Here is a 20837-nt window from a genome sequence, read left to right as displayed (position 1 = left end):
TGGAGGGCATCAGGCTGAGGAGAAACAATCCCTTAGAGGTGACCCTTTCCATGCATGATGAACCAATATCCTCTCCTACTGAGGATACCCCTCTGTGGGTTGGGGGGAGGTGGACTTTCAGAGGTGGGAGATTTGAGCATTAGGAGTACAGAGAGCTGAACTGTGATGAGTGTTTTGACTTCATGGTGACTTGCCTGCCTGGTGCACAGTTTGTGCTATCTAGATAGGCTGATAGCTAGTATGAGGGAGGAGTTAGTCATCATGGCACATGTTGGCACCAACGACTTTGGGGAATGTAGTCATGTGGTCCTGGAGGAAAAAAATTAGTTTATTAGGCAGAAAGTTAAGGGCCAGGAACTCCAAGATAGCATTCTCAGAATGTTCCCTGCACATGGCCACCCAGACAAGCACATCTTAGGGGATTCAATGTGTAGATGTGCCCTTAAGACGTTATTATTCCAACAAGCGGGGCTGGCCTAAATGTGTTTTAATTGAGTTGTCCTGTTCTGAGTTAAATTATTCAATATGTTTATATTTTATATTCTTATTGTTTTATATTTGTATGTTTTATTTTTGCTGTACACCGCCCTGAGTCCTTCGGGAGATGGGCAGTATAAAAATTCAATTAAAGTTAAAGTTAAAGTTAAAGTAGATGAGAAAATGGAGCCAGGAGAAAGGGTTTAGATTTGTTACGCACTGGGGAACTTTCTGGGATAAGTCAAACCTGTACAAAAGAGATGGGCTTCACTTAAGCTGAAAGGGAACCAGGTTGCTAGAACTTAATATAAAAAAGGTGGCAGAGCAGGTTTTAAACTAACTGCTGGGGGAAAGCTGGCATGAGCTGGAGAGTCTCTGGTTCAGAACTCACACCAAAGAGGTGGTGAGGCTAATTCTTGGGAAAATATTGGCAAGAGAGGGCTAGAATTTGAGAATGAGAGTAAGGCAGTGAGAAAACTTGAGGGCCAAATAAGGTGGGGATGCTTAGAGGAGGAAACAAGGTACAGGTGCCTGTATACCAATGCCAGAAGTCTCCAAGCCAAGACAGAGTTTAGGGAGTGCATGACACTCAATGACAATGTAAACATAGTGGGCAGTTCAGAAACCTGGTAGAATGGGGAAAAAATCTTTAAACCCAGTAGGGTTATAGTCAACCGTTTCTCCTCCTTAGTACTCTGGTTCTCATTCCTGGCACAAAAATGTTACTCATTTCTGATGATGGACTGGTTATACAAGCAGAGCTAGAGTAGGAAAAAGCTGACTTTTGGTCAAAGTTGGCTAGAAAACCTAGGGACATAGGATAAAAAATGTATGAAGTGAAGGAATACTATCTTTAGAAGTTTTTAGGGAGTTTTCTAAGGTTGTTTTATTTGTCAGGGCTTTTAATGGTGTTAAACTGCAGGCACAGGATTTTACTGTATTAGCATTAATTTTAAGAATTGTAAGGTATGTTGAGACCCAATGAAAGATGAAGCATAAATAAATAAATAAATAAATAAATAAATAAATAAATAAATAAATAAATAAATAAATAAATAAATAAATAAATAAATAAATATCACCTTTGGAGACTTCTAAGGACTTTTTTCTAAGCTTAGTATGCAGGACTTTAATAAAAACAGCAAACAATCAACATTTAAAAAAATATTTTAATTAGCAATTTGCTTTTTTTAAAGCAAGTTTTGCCCCCAAAAGAGTTTTACACCATCTCCTATTAAACAGCCTAAATACTGCTTTACAGTTGCTCGTTTGAAGAATCTCATTTTATGCCCTGAGCCAGAGAAGAACTTCCTGAGGAAATAAGATTTGGTTCATAATGCATTCAAGCATTGCTGTTTTATTGTTGGATATTTTTGAAGCTTTTATCTGTTGTGAAATCGCCTTTTCCATTCATGACTGTAACATCCAAAGCAACTTCTTTTCGCCTCTGTAATTAAACTGTAAATATGTCACTAAGGTGCTTAAGTTAAACCATCTCCAACTTGAGTGCTACTAAGATACAGTCTGAGGTTGTAAACCAGGTATGGGCTTATCTTCAAGTTGGATTGTGCTGCTTAATGGCTTCAGAAGTACACAATAGAATAGCTTGAGTTGATAGTGCTTCTTCAAAAGGCTCAAAGACACCTGTCTGGCAGTTTTTCCAAAGGGAGATAGTTTCCCTAATCACAATGCAGAGTCCTTTGTTGTACCGCAATAAAAAAAACCAAAATGAGATATGGCAAGAGAACATTCCCCAGTGTGTTTTTTAAAAGAGGAACTCAAAATTGGGGGGAAGGAATTCAGAGATTAGGTTTTGTTTTAGTAGTCCAATTGAAAGTATTTTCTTTTTTAAAACATCTTGACATTTGATTAGGTTAATACTAGCACAAACAACATGAAACTCTTCTCTTTTTAGCAAGGCACAAAGAGCTACTGCGATCTAGAAAGAAAAATTAATTCCCCTTAGGGATACCATTTCCCCAGTGGGGGTGGGAAATCCCCCACTCCTACCCTCTTCCCCCCATCACAGGCAGGGGCAAAAGGCATAGGAACGGGCCTCCCAGGCATGCTCCCGGCACGATGATGTGACTTCCCAGGAGTGATGTCATTGCGCCACCCTGAGAGTGCTCCTGCTTGGGGCCCAAATCGGCCCACTGAAAGGCACGCGTGTGCTTCCACTCATGCATGATGATGTCACTTCCCAGAAGAGACATCATCACACATGCATGGGAGCATGCTCATGCTTTGCATGCATGCGAGCAGCACACCAGGAGCGCTGGGTCGCCCCCTCCTGCCAGGAGGGTATGGGGACCTGGCAACCCTGTTCATCTTCCATAACTTGATGCTAGGTATGACACTGGGAGATGTGAGAATGGACCTTCCAAGCTTTGGCAACAGAATGGGGCCCTCTTTTGGAATGAGCCCTCAATGCAAGGAGGTTTAATTCTACCCAGCACAGTTTAAACAATTAAATGTGGCTGTCTGTCTTCACAGTATTAGACCTGAGAGGGAATAAAGAAAGACAAGAATAAAGATGGCTAAAAAAAGTTTAGTGGAAGGAGTCAATTTCAGTTGCAAGGCAGGGGCCAGAGTTAAGTTGAGAAGCCGTGCATACCAGCACCTGGAGCAATGATCGCTGAGTTTTTATGGCTTTTTCATGACCTTTATATCATTGTATGATTTTATGATGTTTATTTTGTTTGATTCTTGAGTAGGTCTCCGGAGATGTGGCAGGGCATATACATTTTCTACATATACGTACAACAAAAGAAGGCCCTGGCCTCTGGGTTCTGCTGGTAGGTTTTCTAGGGGTGTTGGAGTGAAACATGATGCTAGACTAGAGGGACCTTTAGTTCTGATACAGCAGAGCAACTCTTATGCATGTCCTCCTACTGGTGCAGCATATGGCTGCTACTCTCTTTAAAAAATACAGAATTTTTCATAGATCCAGAGGAGTTGACCATGTTGGTTTGTAGTCACAAAATTGTAAAGAGTCCAGTAGCACCTTTAAGACTAACCAACTTTATAGTAGCATAAGCTTTTGAGAACCACAGTTCTTTTTGTTCTTTAGAATTTTTCATCACATACGTATTTGCTTTAATAGTAAAAGAAAAAGAGTTTTTGGAAAAAATTGGGATAGTAGTTCAGCAGATGGAAGCATTTCTATTAGCATAGAGTAAAATTCTTGCCAACCCCTTTCTGCTGCAGCCCAAAATGTTCCTGGGGTGAGCCTCTAGGAATAGCATAGGGAAGGGGGCGTTTTGAACTGCAGCAGGAGGGAGAAAGTAACATTCCATGAAAATCATTTTGTCCGTGGAAATGCTCTGGTGCATCCAAGTCAATGACATCCCAAAATCTGATCCATTCATTCAGAAAATAAGATTCCTTCAAACCATATACAACTAGAAGATTAAGAGAGCAACCCTAAGCAGGTCTACTCGACATTCTACTCAGGTCTATACAATGGGGCTTACTCCCAGGAAAGTGTTCTGAGGATTGCACTGAAAGATTACTAAAAGGAAAATGAGCAAGTATATTGTCTTTGGCCATTTCCACATGCTGTTAAAGTGACAGGCCACTTACTGAATGCTGGCGTTATTTTTCACAGATTCCAGATGCTTCCGATTTCAAAGTGGAAGCAGCCAATTTCACTTTCATTTGTTCAGCGTCTTTTGTGAGAATGGGATTTCCCACTCTTTCCTGTGCCAGGTAAAGGACGCTGAACAAATGAAAGCCAAACTGCCTGTTTCTGCTTTGAAATCAGAGGCGTCTGGAATCTGTGGAGGAAAAAAACTGCCAGCATTCAGTAAGTAGCCTGTCACTTTAACAGCATGTGGAAACGGCCTTAACATATAGCGGGATCACAAGTGACGCCTGACACAGGTTGGACACTAATCAGCTTCCCTCAAGTTTTGATGGGAAATGTAGGCATCCTGGTCTTGCAGCTTGACTCTCTGACTGCTGTCCAATGGACTTTTCAACTGTCACTTGTCCAACATTCCGCCAAGCTGCCTACATTTCCCATCAAAACTTGAGGGAAGCTGGCAAGTGTCCAACCTGTGTCAGGCGTCACTTGTGGTCCCGCTCATAGTCTGTGGTTGTAAATGGAACTCTTAGAATTTCAACTATGACATTTGGTTAAAGTGACCATTGTCAGGGCTTGCCATGGACGCTGCTGGGTGGGGCGCCAGCGTGCCTGGCTCCGACTTCAGGGGGTGTCAGGGATACTGCAGGACCCTGCTCTGTGGAAGGAGGGGCAGTATACCTCACCCCAGCTCCCTCTCAGTCCACTTGCTGGCCTGCTCAACCTGACCCCATCACCACTCTTACTCTCCTCTATCTCCTCCTTTGTCAACTTTCCTCCTTGCACTCTCTTGCTTCTCTCCACTCCTCCATCACTCCTACACAACCCACCATGCCCTATGTGTGGACTTCCTTTATATCCTGCCCCTCATCCCAGGCTCCACCTGCCAGGCCACATCCCTCTTTTGCCTTCCAGCATTGGCCTGGGCTGCCTCAAGCAGTTGCACCTGGGGTAGCTAGTTTGGCTGCATTGGATAGCCACAGCTGTGCTTTCTTGGCTGGCTGCCAAGCTTCCTCTGTTCTGAGCTTCCAGCAGCCTCAGCTAGTCTCTATTACTCCCTTCCTCCCTGTTTGCAGCTTGGGGCGTGGCCCTGTACTGCTTCTGCTGTCCTGCCAGTAAGGTAGCTGTCTGAGGGCTGGCTGCCCCTATTTCTTGTACTTTCTCCCTCTGCCCTGGCCCCCTCCTGGCTGTCCTTACTTCCCCTGTCAGGGTCCTTAGTCTCCCACTGGAGGGTTGGCTGGATGGCTTCCACCTGCTCCTTCTGATCCTCTGGGGCTTGGGAGCAGCTCCAACTTCCTGTGGCTGGGTTGCCTCTTTCTCCCCTAGGGCTTGGGCAAGGGCTTCCAGTACCTCTACCCCCTTGTTGGCACTCTGGACAGGTGTGGGTGCCTTTGGGGTGGGGTTGGGCTGCATGCCCTTGGCTGGTCTCCCTCTGGCTCCCTTTTCCCTTCCCTTTCTGCTGGCTGGAGCTGCACCCCCTCCCAGGGGCTTCCTGTGCCTGCCGCTGGCATCCCATCAGCTTTCAGGTAAGGGGGCTGGGGCAAGTCTGGGGTGCTTGGGGTGCTCAACCCCGGACAACCATAGCAAGCTCTGTAGAATTAAAGTTGCTTCTAAAATTGACTAATAGTAAACACTAAACATTTCTAATAGTAATACGTTTGTGACTAATACCAACCAGTCATTTCTGCAGGTAATAGTATTTTTCTTTGTAAAACCATGAATTTTAGTGAATATGGCTTGAGTTTTCTTGATAACAGTGCTGAAATGAGGCTGACTAACCATATATGCCTCCAGTGTACTGTGATATTTGTTAAAATAATAATAATTAAAAAAAGAATAAGGGCAGTGATGGAGGTTATCAAGGAAGGTAGAGACATACGTACATTTGTGATTGCACAGAAGAATCACACTTTTCAGGAGGCGAAAGTTCATTTTGTGCAAACTCTTTGACAGAAATTGAGGTTGTATGTTATTGATAAGGAGACAGCAGCAACAAGGAAAAGAATCTTTTGAAGAGTTTTCTACTCTTACTTTAAATTCTATTCATCTCGCTGCATTTTTTTAATATCTAGAAGCAAAGTAGGTCACATAGTTCCAAACACGCATAGCATTCAAAAGTATGCTCTCTAGTGCAGTACAAGTGATTGCAGAAAATTCTCCCAAAGTTCTTCCTCTCCTCATTATTGCTTTCCTAGAATCTGACCTGGCAGGTCAAAATTCCTTGCTGTCCATATAGTAGCTTCATCTCTGCTTTAGGTCTGGCCCTAATTCCATGATTCAAATTCACCTTCTTTCTGTTCATGTCATTCTTCTTTTTTTTAAAAAAGGTTACTTACTTGCTGGGTCTGTTTTCTATGTGCTCAGTGTTTATAAATAGTATTTGTCTGAAGTGAAAGAAACATCGTACTCAAAGAAAAGTGCACTGAAGTGCATGCAAGGGTCTCGTGGCACATCGAAAGTGAAGCAAATGTACCATACTTGCTAACAAAAGTATGACAAAGTCTGACAAATGAGAATTCTGTCATTTTCTATTTAATTGATCCAATTCCATATCCATTCTGTTATGCAAGGGAGTTCTGACACAGAGTGGTGAGTACAATCACCACAATGGCTGCCACAGGAGGTGGAACTAACCACAAAAGGGCTGCTGCAAGAGGCAAAGCGGCCATAAAATGTCAAGAAGTGAGGTTATATTCTAATAGTAATTCCTTACCTTTTCAGGCAGAAGCTATATTTTACAGGATGCCTTCTAAAATAAGCATCTTGTTTTAAAATATTTTCTTGAATTCACACAATGCTTATCTTCACTGACACAGTGAAGATTCTTATGCTGTGGTGAAAGACACTGCCAACGCAACATTTTTTTAAAAACTGCACTGTCAATCAGACTTCAATGGCCAATCAGAAGCCCTGCTGGGCAAAATCCCCATCTTGCCTCGCCCAATTTTTTAAAATACTTGGAGGGTGCCAGAAAAGGTGTTGGCTGATACCATTGCACCACAGGCACCATATTCAGAACTCTGGCTTTATGCAATCCCTTTCTAGTGTAGGTTCAGCATTCCCTTTTACCAGGGACTTATTGGTAAGTATAGGAACATGCACAGAAATTTTATTTCTGTTTGGCCTGCTTTTTTAAAAAAATGTTTGTGTACTTTTATATCTGGTTTTCAGGGTCACTACGGTATTTGGGTGAACTTCTTTACATTAGTTTCAATAGGAAACATACTCCCATCTGCAACTTTCTTTCCCCCATCCCCGACTGGAACAAAAGTATTGAGGACAGGATTATATTGTCCAGTATTAACAATGTAATTATATTATCATGCGTGACCACATTATTTACAATTAGCAAACACACTAGCGCACTAATAAAATGCCCAAAGCAAGTGTTTTTATCAAACCACATTTGCCCACTTTCTTTCACATGTCTAATTACAGGTACTGGAAACCTGTAAAAGTCACCTTACTCAAAAAGGCTCAAAAGATCCATTTCCTACTGAAACCTGCCCCTGGTCCAAAGCGAACATTTATTGCTTACAGTGCAACTGTACAATTACTGACAATGCAATCAATGGTCTTAGACTGGAGTAAGTCTGCACAGGAGTGGAGGCTGGATTTTTGTGTGGAGTTGCTCACCAGCCCACAGTGGCAGACTAAGGTTCTACAGGCAAAGTCTGCTAGATAAGAAAATTAAAATATTAGAAAAGTTGGAGAGGAGTATTGGAAAAGGCACACTTTCAGTAGCTTCTGTCACCCAATTAAGTCTCCTCTATGCCATCCTTACTCAGGCTTATCAAACTACTCTTTTGTCCTGCTAATCTGAGATCCTTTCAAGCAGGGGCCTAATGGAATTGTCACACTGCTGGAGTTCAGTGTTAAATAGATAATCCTTGGTACTCCTCAGAACACTTCTGCAGTGCTACTTTTCTGTCTCTCTTCTTTCAAATCCCTCTGCAAAACTCAACTTTTAACACAGTCTTTTGCTTACTTCTACACACCTTACCCTAAACAAAATATATCTTTGCATTCATACATTTCAGAGTTAACCTTCCCTATCTGCTCTCCTGAGGTCCTTGGAGCAGGGACTTGTCTTCCTTATTTTGCAGCTTCCTTATTAGGCAGCTTTCTCCAGTTTGCAAAGCTCTTTGTGCTAGAGTTGCCAACTCTGGCTTGGGAAATTCCTACAGATTTGAGGACATAGCCTAGAAAGGGGAGGGAGGCTTGCAGGGATGTGATTCCATAGTGTCTACTCTCCAAAGCTGCCATTTCCTCCAGGGGAACTGACCTCTGTAATCTAGAGATCAGTTGGAATTCCACAACTTCAGACCCTTCTTGGAAGATGGCAGCCCTACTTTGTGCACTGATGGTCTAATAATTATGATTAGAGATGGGCATGAACTGGGAAAATTCCAAACCCCGCAGTTCGTAGTTCACGGACCACAAACTTTCACAGACTTACCCTGGTTCATGAACCGGTTTGTTCATTTTGTAAAAACATAACTTCCGGGTCAACAGAAGGTCTGCAGATACAATCCACCCCCCACCCCCCACATTGCCTAGGAAACTGATTGATCGGTGCCAAGCAGTCTGCAGTGTCGAACAGAAATACGAACCAAATGAACTGGGCTAAATTTCATCACAGTTCATGAGAAATGAGCTCCCACAAACTGCTGGTTTGTGAACCATGAATTGGCCCAGTTCATGATGAATTTTTGTTCATATTTTGGTTTGTGCCCACATCTAATTGTGATTATCTCCTAGGAAATGTGTCTCATGACAATCATGAAACTAGGCCCTTTACAGTCAAGGTAAGGGTTTCTGCACCCTCAGAGGACTCTCAGATATAATGTAGTAATTTAACCAAAAGAGAAAAAGCACAAAAGGCTGCCTAATGAACATCTGTAGGAAATACAGATCAGTTGAGAGCAGATAAGAGTCAGCTGATGGGAAACAGGCTGATGAGGAAACTGATAATCTGAAATCTAAGAGAATCCTGGGAGATTTGCTTCCAAACTATATCCCCTTATCCATTAGTGCAATTCCTCACAAGTCCCCAGTTTGCAGTGAAAGCAACAAACAGAAGTCACTGTAGAAATAACGGTAACAGTGAAAAATTCAAAAATCCTAGTTTCCGTTCTCCATCAGTCAGCCATTTCTGTTTAAAAGCAACAGATATCATGATGGAATACAGCAATGTCTAACATACAAAGAAGAAGAGAAGAAGATCCTGCAGGGGGCAGAAAGCTCTAGATAGAACTGTAGTGGTAGTACTTTCTTTCTTAAGGATCTTTTCCCTTTGACTGTCTGCAGAAGGCTAATCTTAGACTGTCCTTCTAGAATTCTTCTCATTCACTCTCCCTCTCTTAAACTAGCAAGGCAGGTAGACTTCTCTCTTCACTTGCTTAACCAGTCCTGTCAGTTCTAGTAATAAAGCTTTTGTTAACCTTAGATTGGCTCTAACCTGGCTAGCCCAAGTGAGCCTGATCTCATCAGATCTCAGAAGCTAAGTCAGAGTCAGCCTTGGTTAGTAATTGGATGGGAGACCTCCAACAAAGACCAAGGTTGCAGAGGCAGGCAATGGCAAACCATCTCTGTTAGTCTCTTGCCATGAAAATGCCACCAGGGGTTGCCATAAGTCAGCTATGACTTGAGGGCACTCTCCACCACCACATATGTACAGCAATAGATAAAACAGAGATGATGTCAGATGGGCCAAGAAACAACATGAACAACATTCAAGTTTAAATTATGTATGTATTGTATCTCTCTATTGTTAGCAGTTAGACCTCCTTTTCATGCTAAGAGGGCAGTTTATTGATGGAATATCATAAACCTCTATAAGTCTAAGGCACTGCTTGGCCTAAAGTAGAGTGCATGCTGTCACAAACCCTCTTCTAACTCAGGCTTGGGCTGATCTTCCTCTACTCTGAGGTAACGATTCTCTTCACTATGCGTATGAAGTTGAATAAATGGACACAAATCTAACATTAGAAATGGCAAGGTCCAGAAACCAGTGGGAGAACACTTCAATCTACCAGGACATTCCATCAAAGACTTAAAGGTCACTGTACTTCAACAGAAACCTTTCAAAAACAAAATCCAACGGGAAGCTGCTGAATTGGAATTCATATGTAAATTTGACTCTGTCAAGCTGGGACTGAATAGGGACTATGAATGGTTATCTCATTATCAAAAGTAACTGATTTCCTTTACAGAAGCAAACTGATCTCCATATCAGAAGGAGTTGTTTGCATCTACTCTGCCCTCCCCTCTCCTCCTCTATATCTGACCAGTTTCTTTTTGCCCTCCATGCATCTGATGAAGAGAACTGTGATTCTTGAAAGCTTATGCTACAATAAAATTGGTTAGTCTTAAAGGTGCTACTGGACTCTTTTTGATTTTGCTACTACAGACTAACATGGCTACTCTTCTGGATTTTGAATATAATGTAATTCATTAGAAGTAATGCTCATTCCCTGCCTTCTGCACGAATAATAAAAAATTCTGTGATATCTGAAATGCAATCAGGCATAATCAACTTCTTGGAGTCCTTCAGTAAATGGCTTGTTAAGTATACCCTTTTGACCTTTACAATACTTAGTAGAACTTCAAGTATTCACTACCATGTCATTCCACAGTTTAAATAAGAACAAAGCCAATACTGTCTAGCAAAGTTCATTCCTGTGTGGAATATGGTTGGGTTTCTTGTCAATGCAATTTGCTATGCTAGCCTATCCTCAGTTCAGCATAATGCAGATCAAAGAGATATAATCTCTACTGTATCTAATCCCTTTGACTCAGGTTCTGCACAAGTCCAATAGAAAGTCACATTGAAAAGCACTGACCTTGAAACTTAAGAGGCCAGAATCCGAGTCTCAGATCATGGAAGAGTATGGCAAAATAAGAGATAACAACCGTGTTAATTTGAAAGTGCTCAGAATTTGTGAAATTTCTATGGACAAATCATGATTACTAGAAAGAAGAGGAATGAGTCCTGCATGGATATTTTTAAGGCGTTAAAATCTTTGGTGAGATAATAACTGGATTTGAAAAGCTTTAATTGTCGAAAAGTATATATTTAGAAGTTCAAAGGATCCTCAGAGACCTGCAACTACTTACAGTTGCAAGATGAATATGACCAATGGTATCAAAAATGAAAGTATTCAATTTGGGATCAAAGTCTTAAGAGCAGCAATATTTTTACAGGTATTAATTTTTGCCTATAGCTAGAATCATAAATTCCCACTATTCCCAGTACAGTTTAACACCATGTTGCTATCATATGTTAAACAAAAGCCCAGAGGAGAAACAGCATAAAAAATATCTTCCTGTCAAAACACTCTCATCTTCAAGCTTCAGCAATTCCCCATAACGCGAAATACTTTGTAAAAGAGGCAATAAATAGCAAGAATTTACCTGACAATTGCAATCAATTTTATTTCTTTGAGAATGTGATTCTAAAGCACACTAACTAGAAAGTAAGTTTCAATGCATGAAATGTTTTTAAGATGACAGATTATTTATCACCCTCTGAAAAAAAGTTTTTCGCCTGGGAAAAAGAGAGAGAATGAACTAAGCTATCACTCATTAGCAAAAGAGAAGACAGAAGTGAAAAAGAATTTCAGAAAAATTATGGCGTTGAACCTAAAGCCCTAAAGGAACTTCCACCAACACGAGGAAGTGTGTGCATGCCTGCACAAGCACATATGCCCATGTAAGTGTGAGAGAGCTTGCTACAGGCAGGTCCCTCCAACTGTCCCACCTCATCATTTCTGAGATTCCCTTGGCTTTGGGGGGGATGCTGGTGACTCTAGATGGAGGGAAAGAAAGGAAACTCCTAACTGCATGAGCTAAATTCCACTCTCAGTTCCATGCACCTTGCCCACTGAATTCCCATTGCAATCAAAGAGTGGGGTCCTAAGCTCACAAGGATGGTGTCCATAAAAACGCTTTTCTTGGTGAGAGGTGAGCATGTGTGTGGAGGGGTGGTGCCTGTTGAATTCCCTTTCTTGTTGCAGCCTTTGTGCCATGTAAAATTTTATTCTGGGCTCAGAGCATCAGCAGTAGCTTTGTAGGAGCTCCTAACAAAAGGGGAAGTGCATAAGATGATAGGCAAGAGCTTTAGATTAGGTGCCTCAATCTTGAGAGCACCCTTGTGTTTTTGTATGGACTTGAATATACATAAAGAGAGAAATTCTGTGTTCAGTGAGCACAAGCTTGTCAGCAATAAGGCTATGTTATTCTGCCAATTGAAGCAAGCAGCAAGAGATTGGGCATGCAGTGACCCAGAGCCAGCAAGGTAACTGGATAATATTCTCGCTTTAAAATGGCTACACGGCCTTTCTCGTTTTAGAAGATACTCCATAGCTTAGCTCCAGTGGATATAGCTGACCTTTCTACTTTCTTTTATCCAGGTAAGCATTACACTTTTATCCCAGCCTTCCTCAGAGTTACACAGGGTTCATGTTCTTTTAACCTCTCAACAACTCTGAGCTGTTTTAGGCTGAGAAGTGGTGACTGTTCATCCAGTGAACTTCAGCAGCGAGTGGAAATTTGAATTCTAGTCTCCTAAATCCTAATCCAACATTCAAACCATCACATTGCATTGGTTGTCTGCTAGCTCTCCATATTTTCCAGTGATGGAAGCCATGCTCCTTCCTATATTTATAAGGAAAGTACCTGAAGTAATCTGAGGGCCAAGCTACAAGTGATGAATGACACTTGCCTGGCAAGTGAACAGACTCACGTGTATTCCTCCCTATTCACTTGCCATTCACTTGCACTCCACTTGATCATGTAGAGGAGGGCAAGTGAACAGGGAGAAATACACATGAGTTTGTTCACTTGCCAGGCAAGTGTCATTCGTCACTTGTAGCTTGGCCCTGAGGCTCCTAGAAAATTCATTGATACATTTGGGAACTGTTTGGGCAGCACACATATACAAATTTATGTGGATGTAACTCAGCACATATTTAAAATTCTTCAAGGAATACATTCTACCAAAAGTTTACTCACCTTTGTTTTTATGTAGTGATCTACTGACATTTGAAAAACTAAAGCAAAGAAACACTGACAATTCTAATTACCTGTTGAAGGTAATTCTGTAGGTTCATCTGAAAAGAACTTTGATGATGGTAAACATTCCTTTGTAAAAATGATGTCATCAAGGGCTATGTCTCCCCTGTGACCTTTTCCAACATGACCTTCAAAGGTGACCCGGAAGTCTTCATCTGCCTCTAGCAATAAAACTTGTCTGTTCCAGAAATTTCCTTGATCCCCAGTCAGATTAAATAACAATTTTTGGGAACCTGATGCTGTCACTTGGTAGACAGTTAGCGATCCCATATTGACTCCATACATGTGGTAATAAAATACCAGCTGAAAATAACAGCAGAAAGAACACGAGATAATGTTATTAAAAATGACTTCTGTCATAGGAGCCTAGTTACGATTTCATTTATGAAATATGAAAATAAAACTTGTTACATAAATAAAAAGGTCATCATAATATCATCAGCATAATAGGCTTCAACAGACCTTGGTGCGGGATTTAGAGATAGTGTATTCTTAAACTTCTAACAAAAATGATAATCATGAACTATGGCTGAATGTAAAAGTGCGCAAATCAGGATTGGTCTCAGAACACCTGCCCTGGAACCAGGATCAGCTAGCACCCCCTTCAGACCTCAAAGGGGGTCTGAGAAGACAGGATGGAGCTGAAAGTGCACAGGAGTAAATTACATGGCAGAAGGACCAAGCAGAATCCTCACTTAGGAGCAAGGATGGAGCCATTCAGGCACCTGATCTTTACTTATCCAGACCATCTACAATCTGATGTACCAGAAAAATCCCTGTCATGCTGGTTGGACAATCATTAATAATTAGAATGCCTTGATAGGAGCTTTCACATCCTGGAGGGAGATGCCAGTATGTGTTTGTTGCTGGATATCCCCCAGCCTCATTGCTCTGAGAGCAGAACCACAAGTGACAAAAGGCACAGATTGGACACTTGTCTGCTTCCCTCAAGTTTTGATGGGAAATGTAGGCATCCTGGTCTCACAGCGTCGCTCTCTGACTGCTGTCCAATGGACTTTTCAACTGTCACTTGTCCAACATTCCGCCAAGCTGCCTACATTTCCCATCAAAACTTGAGGGAAGCAGACAAGTGTCCAATCTGTGCCTTTTGTCACTTGTGGTTCTGCTCTGAGACACTATTATATTGATTGAGACACTATTATATTGAGACTATACAACTTTATACTAACTTTGTCCAATGATGAATAGTCATTCAACTGAGACTCTTTGAGGCTGTTAAAACCTTTACTAAGAAGGTAAACCCTCAACTTGAAGCCTTTCCTCTATTAAAATGTTCATAATATTTAGATGAAAAGCAACTTTTTTCCAGATATTTTCTCTGCATCAGGATTTTTTTTTTCTACAGGAAACCATTCTCCTAATTCTGCATTCTCTGTTATGGTCAGTACAGGAAACCTACAATGACATTATTCTGTGTGTTTTCTCACCTTCATTCCACATAATTGGCTGCTGATGCATTATGGGGAAAGAAGGTGGAAGTAGAATGCAGGGTTGCATCCACTCTTGTGGTACTCCCTGCAACCATCATTCTATCTCATTTGCTCAGCTGTAGGCAAGTTTTATGCATGTTGATAAGTCATACATCAACCTCAGAATATTATCTGATGAAATTAAATGTTACAGGGAAAAAACTTTCCCAAGGTATACTTCTAAATGCCAGGAGCATATCATACCTGGATAGCTTTAAAAAATCTGCACAATTATGAATGGAAATAGTAAATTTTTAGAAATGACACAATAAGATCTAATTTCAGCAAAGTATTTAAAAATGCTGTTTTTCATGATAAATGTTTTCATGATAAATAAATATTTGGCTGCCTTTAGCAACCAGATGTTAACAATCTAGATGACATTTTAAACTACACTAACGTTCTCTTGCATGCAAATATTTGCACACCCTTGTTTAATTTCAAAAGTATGCACGTTATTCTGAGCATTTTATTGTAAGGCGTTTTTGTGAACCATGCAGCCAAAACTAGAGATGGGCACAAACAGAAAAAAAACCCCGAACATGATGTTTGTTGTTCGTTGCCATCCACGAACAGGGACTCACAAACACTTACGAACATGACCTGTTCATGAACATGTTTGTGGTTGGATGTTCATGGGGGCCAGCAGGCTGTCCTCCAGCCATCATCCAAGTTTGGTCAAGGTCCCTACTGCACCACTCCCAGAAACCTGACCTGAGCAGGCACCAGGTAAGGTACCAATAATAAATAATAGCTTGGTCCCAGAGCCTGGCAGCAGCCCTGGAACTTGAAGGGGTAGATCCCTACCGCACTACTCCCAGAAACTTTACCTGAACAGGCAGCAGGAAAGGTACCAATAATAAATAATAGCTTGGCCCAGAGCCTGGAACCTGAAGAGGTAGATCCCTATCCCACCATACACAAAGGAAATTCAAGCTCCAATGCACACTCTATCAAAATGCCAACAGCATCTGTGTCTCTCCCTCTCCACTGTCTGCAAAACCAGAGCTGGGAGCCCCCCTTCCCCATCCCCTTTGGTCTTTGCTCCCTCGTAACAAATTCGGAGCTCCACAATTGGAAGGAAGACCTGCCTATCAAGCTAAATTGGACTTAGATTGGGGTTTCCAGGGCAACAGCAGGAGTTCAGACAGAGTTCAGACAATCCCTGCCTAAGTTGCCAAGGGAATTGATTGCAGGTGCCAGACTGTCTGGCTTGATGAACAGCAATGAATGAGGCATGCAAGAACCACCTGTTCATTTAGAATGGGGCCTTATGAACAACTTGTTCGCGAACAGCAGATTGGGCTGTTTGTGGCTTTTGGTTCATATTGCTGTTCGTGCCCATCTCTAGCCAAAACACAATGCTTAATAGCCAATGTTTTAATTTATTAGAACAAATGAATTGTTCAGAAAAATCCATTCTTGTTTAAATACTCTACACAGAACAACCAAATCCTTCTTTACAACAGCATTTCGTTAAATACAGGAACAAGATAATACATGCAGAACGCCCATATTTTCTCTAAGGGACTCTTCAATGATGCTGAATTCTTTCAGTTAATAACTTCTACAGTTCCTACTTGACTTCTGTCTTTACATACCTTGCAGTTTTTGCTTCTTCTACTTATTCCCACACTAGAAATTCTGGCTTCTTGCCCTGGCAATTGAGGGAAAGAGCTCTTTATGAAGATGTAATGACCAGATGGCCTTTGCAAGGTATGATCAGCAATTGGTTCAGTGCCTGCTCTTGGGATGCCTCCAATTCTGAGATTCCAGTCAAAGTCATCATTCTGATCTTGCTCCCAGTCACAAAGATCAAACTCAAAATCACAGCGCCCGATGGATGTTCCTGGTCCGAAAAGATCCACAACAGAAATGATAGTGTTTACAGTTTTTAAAAGAATGCACAGTACTTGCATAATGCACAGAACCTCTCGCTTAAGTCAAGTTTATTTTGAGATGAATGCCTACCTATGGCTACTCATTTTTTCCTGTTATACTTGTTCATATATAAATTGCAGGCAATTCACATGCAACAGTCAGATTGCATACAATTTACAAATGAACATTTATCACAGTAGAAAAATGTGCCTTTGGTACATATAGATTCTTATAGTATTTCTAGAGTAAAACAGAATGTTTCCATATTTATTTTAAGCTAACCCACAGATATTTCAGATATGCGGACTGAATCTTCTAAGGAGCCAATCTGAAGTATTTTGAAGATGCAAGACAATTTGTGAAACAAAAGTGTATTAACAAATAAATGAACTATAGAACTTTGTGTTCTCCACTTTTTAATTAAAGTTCCCTTAAAAGCTCCCCATTGAGTTGCCAATGTTTTGGCAATCCTACCCTGACTTCAAACTTGGCATAGTCATACAGCCATGCATCACTTTATCTTAGCCTCATAACAATCTGTATTGAGAAAGAACTCCCTACTGTTCAGTATAAGGGTTACAATGACAATGTTCAACACCATGGGAGTTGCCCTCCTCCAGTTCCTGGGTCCAGTCAATCATGAGGTGCTGGCCTGGGTGCCTTCCTAACCCACACTAATCCTGCCAAAACCATAGTTAGGCCCCATCCAATCCCAACATGAATCAAAACTCTTCAATAATCACCACACCCAATCAAAGTGAAGCAGTTGAAAAAAAGGCTTTCCTCTGAGCCAACACAGTATTACTTACTATATTAAAGAATACTCATATGAATCAGATGGTGAGCTTAATATTTAAATCAGCAGCAGCAGGGGTGGATCTGCTATGAAACTCATGATGCTTAACCTTCAGGACCTCTAATCCTGGAGGGGCCCTGAAACAACTTTTTAATGAGTTAATTTTTCAACAGAAGTGATGGAGTTTTTCAAAAGTGTTTGTTATTAAAATAAGGCTACTTTAGTGACAGAATCATAAGCCAATGGGTTTAAAGAAACTTCTTAAGTAACATTAGTGATACTGAATACTATGTCCTTGAGAGGAGAGATAATATATAATATATTTAAAAAAGCAACCTACTTTGTTTGCAAAACATGTTTTATCTCTAAAACAGGTCTAACCAACATGGCATCTATGGGTGCTATGGTGCCTGCCAAAACCTTTCTTTGTGCACGCCAACTATTTTTAGAAAGTGGGCGGGGTCAAGTAGGGCTTTTGACCAGCAAGGCTTCTAATTGGCCATTGGAGATCTGCTAGGCTGTGCAGAATTTTTTAAATGTTGCTTTGGTAGTAGCTACCACCAAAGTACAAGGATCTTCACTGTGTGCATGAAGGTAAGCCAGGGAAGCCATTTTGTGGCTGCACCTACCATGCTGTGTCAGAATTCCAAAGGTGCCCAAAGGCTCAAAGAGGTTGCAGACCTCTGCTCTAAAACAAGCAGTATTCGGAGTTGTTTGGGCTCTGTACAACAGGCATTCTGCATGGTTACTGGGTGAGTAGCCACTGTTTGTGCATGCTTACAATTTACTGGCTTGGTCCATTTGTGTCCTCTTGAAGGTTGTTATGGGCATTATTTAAATTCAGCTAATTTTTCAGTGTATGTGCTGTTTTTACACTCATGCAATCAATGTCATTAATCAGTTGATGGCATTCATTATGCAACACTCACTCAGTATTGAACTATGGTTCCCAAATGGTAGTGTGAGAATGTGTAAAGTATTAGTGATGCAATTTAGAACACACAATTAACATGAACATACTTAGCTTTGGGACAGAGGTAGTCCAAATAGGTAAGAGTTGAATACTAGAAAGACAAGCCACACAGTTTTTCCTCGTCCCTACTATGTCAGGCTCAAAAGAACTGAAGAAACATCTCTTTTGTAAAATGATTTTTTTCTATCAAGTGGGTTCAACAAATGTAGGAAGGAAAACAAGAAAGCCGCAGGGAAGCAATAGAGAATCTACTTGCACAAAATACATGCAGTGCAGTTTGGAACACTGATGAGCAGCATTCAATACATTTTTTTCGAGTATTTGAGTGTGCTGCTCACAACTTGCAATCAATCTGGCATCCAAACAAATAGGTGTTCCCTCTATTACCAGCTGAGAGACACGGAAACAATAGAGACTAACAGGCTTAATCAAGAACTATCCAACAAATCCAGGGCAAACAGAAAGTGCGAACTTGTGCAATGTCACTCATTCTTGTTGAAATCAAAAGGTTTAGATTATAATATAATGTAATAATAACATTTGATTTATATACCGCCCTTCAGGACAACTTAACACCCACTCAGAGCAGTTTATAAAGTATGTCATTATTATCCCCACAACAAAATACCCTGTGAGGTGGGTGGGGCTGAGAGAGCTCCTAGAAGCTGTGACTGACCCAAGGTCACCCAGCTGGCTTCAAATGGAGAAGTGGGGAATCAAACCTGGTTCTCCAGATTAGAGTCCCGTGCTCTTAACCACTACACCAAACTGGCTCTCCAGGTTAGACTAACTCTACATAGGATTGCACTGTTAAACTACTGAAACCAGTAACAGAAATCTTATCAGTTCGTCTTCGGGGCCTAGTTCCTCCTTGTGAAATCGGCAATTGGCTACTCCGTGAAGCAGTATTAGCATCTAACTTGCTGAATTGTTTTGCTGCAAAGGTTCTTGAAGGGAAGTACTAGCATTAAGTATTGTATCATAAAACACTCCGCAGACAAGTGCACTAAATTACAAGAACTGCAACCACCATCAGCCCCAATAAATTCTTATCCCTCTGTTTAAAGAACCCAGGGCATCCAGCACATGCACATCAGAGCCTCAACACATTTATGCCAAGTGATTTTGTCTAAAGTTCAGAATGCGCCTTTAAACTAAACTCCATTAAAACATAAGACATTCACCCTAGCTTGTCTCGTTTCAGCATTACATACTGACACATAGCTTCATAAATCTCAGGCAAGATTTTTGCTCAAGATACACTATAGACTATACTTTCATTTTAATATGAGAAATCTGTTCAAGGAATAATGCTTCCTATTGGAAGTGCATAGCTCTGGTGGATGGATTGGTGTCAGCAGGTCATTCTCCGCTGTGGTTGTTCTCAAGAAGGTGATAACAAATAATTGCAGCAAGGCTATCATGTAGAACACCTTGAACAAAAGGTATTCTTGGAAACAAGGCAAACATAGCTGATGTTAGAAAAAGACCTAACAATCTGTTATATTCTAAATTTAATTTCAATTGCTGAGAAACTAATCGTTTTGCTGTCTCCACTTTTTTGCATATATATGATTGCACTGTAAATACAGCATTATTCTGTCACACACTAGCAGAAAATAGCAAATTGATGACACTTTCACACACAGGTCAGTAACACATTGACACATTGCATTTTGCGAAGCACTCGAAAGAATTTGATAATTCTAATTCTTAAACAGAACAGATCTAGTTCAGACAGGGAGAGATGCTAGGTGGAGCATTCATGAAGAATCAAAATGCCTTCCTCAAGGGCTTTTCCACCCTACGAGTGATTGGTGGAAATGTTGTGGAAACAAAAACCTGTCAGGAGAAATCTCTTACATGGGAGGACATATTTTGGAGATATTAAATTTCAATTCAATTTTCTCCCTCTGCAGTCTGTACTCAACTTGAACCCTCTAACACAAACTGCAAGGTATTATCTAATATCTGCCCCCCCCCCAGTCGACATAAAAGGCAGAGACCAAGTTTGGGTATAACAAGGGCCACTTTTATTAACTAAATTATAAGACAACCTGTCATTGTGGCAAGGGATCTGCAGTACAGGTCAAGCCCTGGGGTCCACCTGGACTTCCGCCTTGACTTGTCTGGGCGAGCCCCCACTGCCCCAGGGGTGTTCCATCCAACGGATGGCTGGGATCTGGCAGCCAGGCAAGTGGTTCCCCTGCCAAGCTCCAACCCCCACAGCCGTGGAGCCTGAGGGTGGCCTTGCCCAGGTTCCCCACCAGTCCAAAGCTACTAAGGGCAACCCTGGTACACAGATATAGGGAACAACAAACCAGGGCTCAAAACAGTCAAGACCAAAGTATAATTCAATTTTACGTATTATAAAGTGCAAAAGTGCTACAATTTCATATATACATACAAGGAATTATACAATACAATTCAAAGGTGCATAAATACAGCGTCCAATTATTAATCAATGTAGAAAAAATACAAATCTTCAGTTGTCCGGAAAAAGTCCAACAATTAAAGTGCAAATGCTACAATTAATAAGGAGAAATCGGTAGGTGGGAGATT

The 20837-nt window shown here is 41.2% G+C and overlaps 1 protein-coding gene across 2 annotated transcripts in view; it reads right to left on the bottom strand.

The window, feature by feature from the left end:
- The window catches only part of MALRD1 (MAM and LDL receptor class A domain containing 1), a 349934-nt gene that overhangs the window by 189237 nt on the left and 139860 nt on the right, over positions 1-20837 (bottom strand). For both annotated transcript variants that reach the window (XM_054992174.1, XM_054992175.1), the window contains exons 21-22: positions 16227-16474; positions 13147-13438 (exon numbers count right to left, since the gene is read on the bottom strand). In XM_054992174.1, coding sequence (XP_054848149.1) covers positions 13147-13438; positions 16227-16474 — 540 coding nt within the window. The remainder of the gene's footprint in view (positions 1-13146; positions 13439-16226; positions 16475-20837) is intronic.

Source organism: Eublepharis macularius, chromosome 11 (assembly GCF_028583425.1).
Source record: "Eublepharis macularius isolate TG4126 chromosome 11, MPM_Emac_v1.0, whole genome shotgun sequence".
In the NCBI taxonomy this organism is placed as follows: domain Eukaryota; kingdom Metazoa; phylum Chordata; class Lepidosauria; order Squamata; family Eublepharidae; genus Eublepharis; species Eublepharis macularius.
The sequence above is the reverse complement of the archived record's forward strand: the minus strand, read 5'-3'. Positions and strand labels throughout refer to the sequence as shown.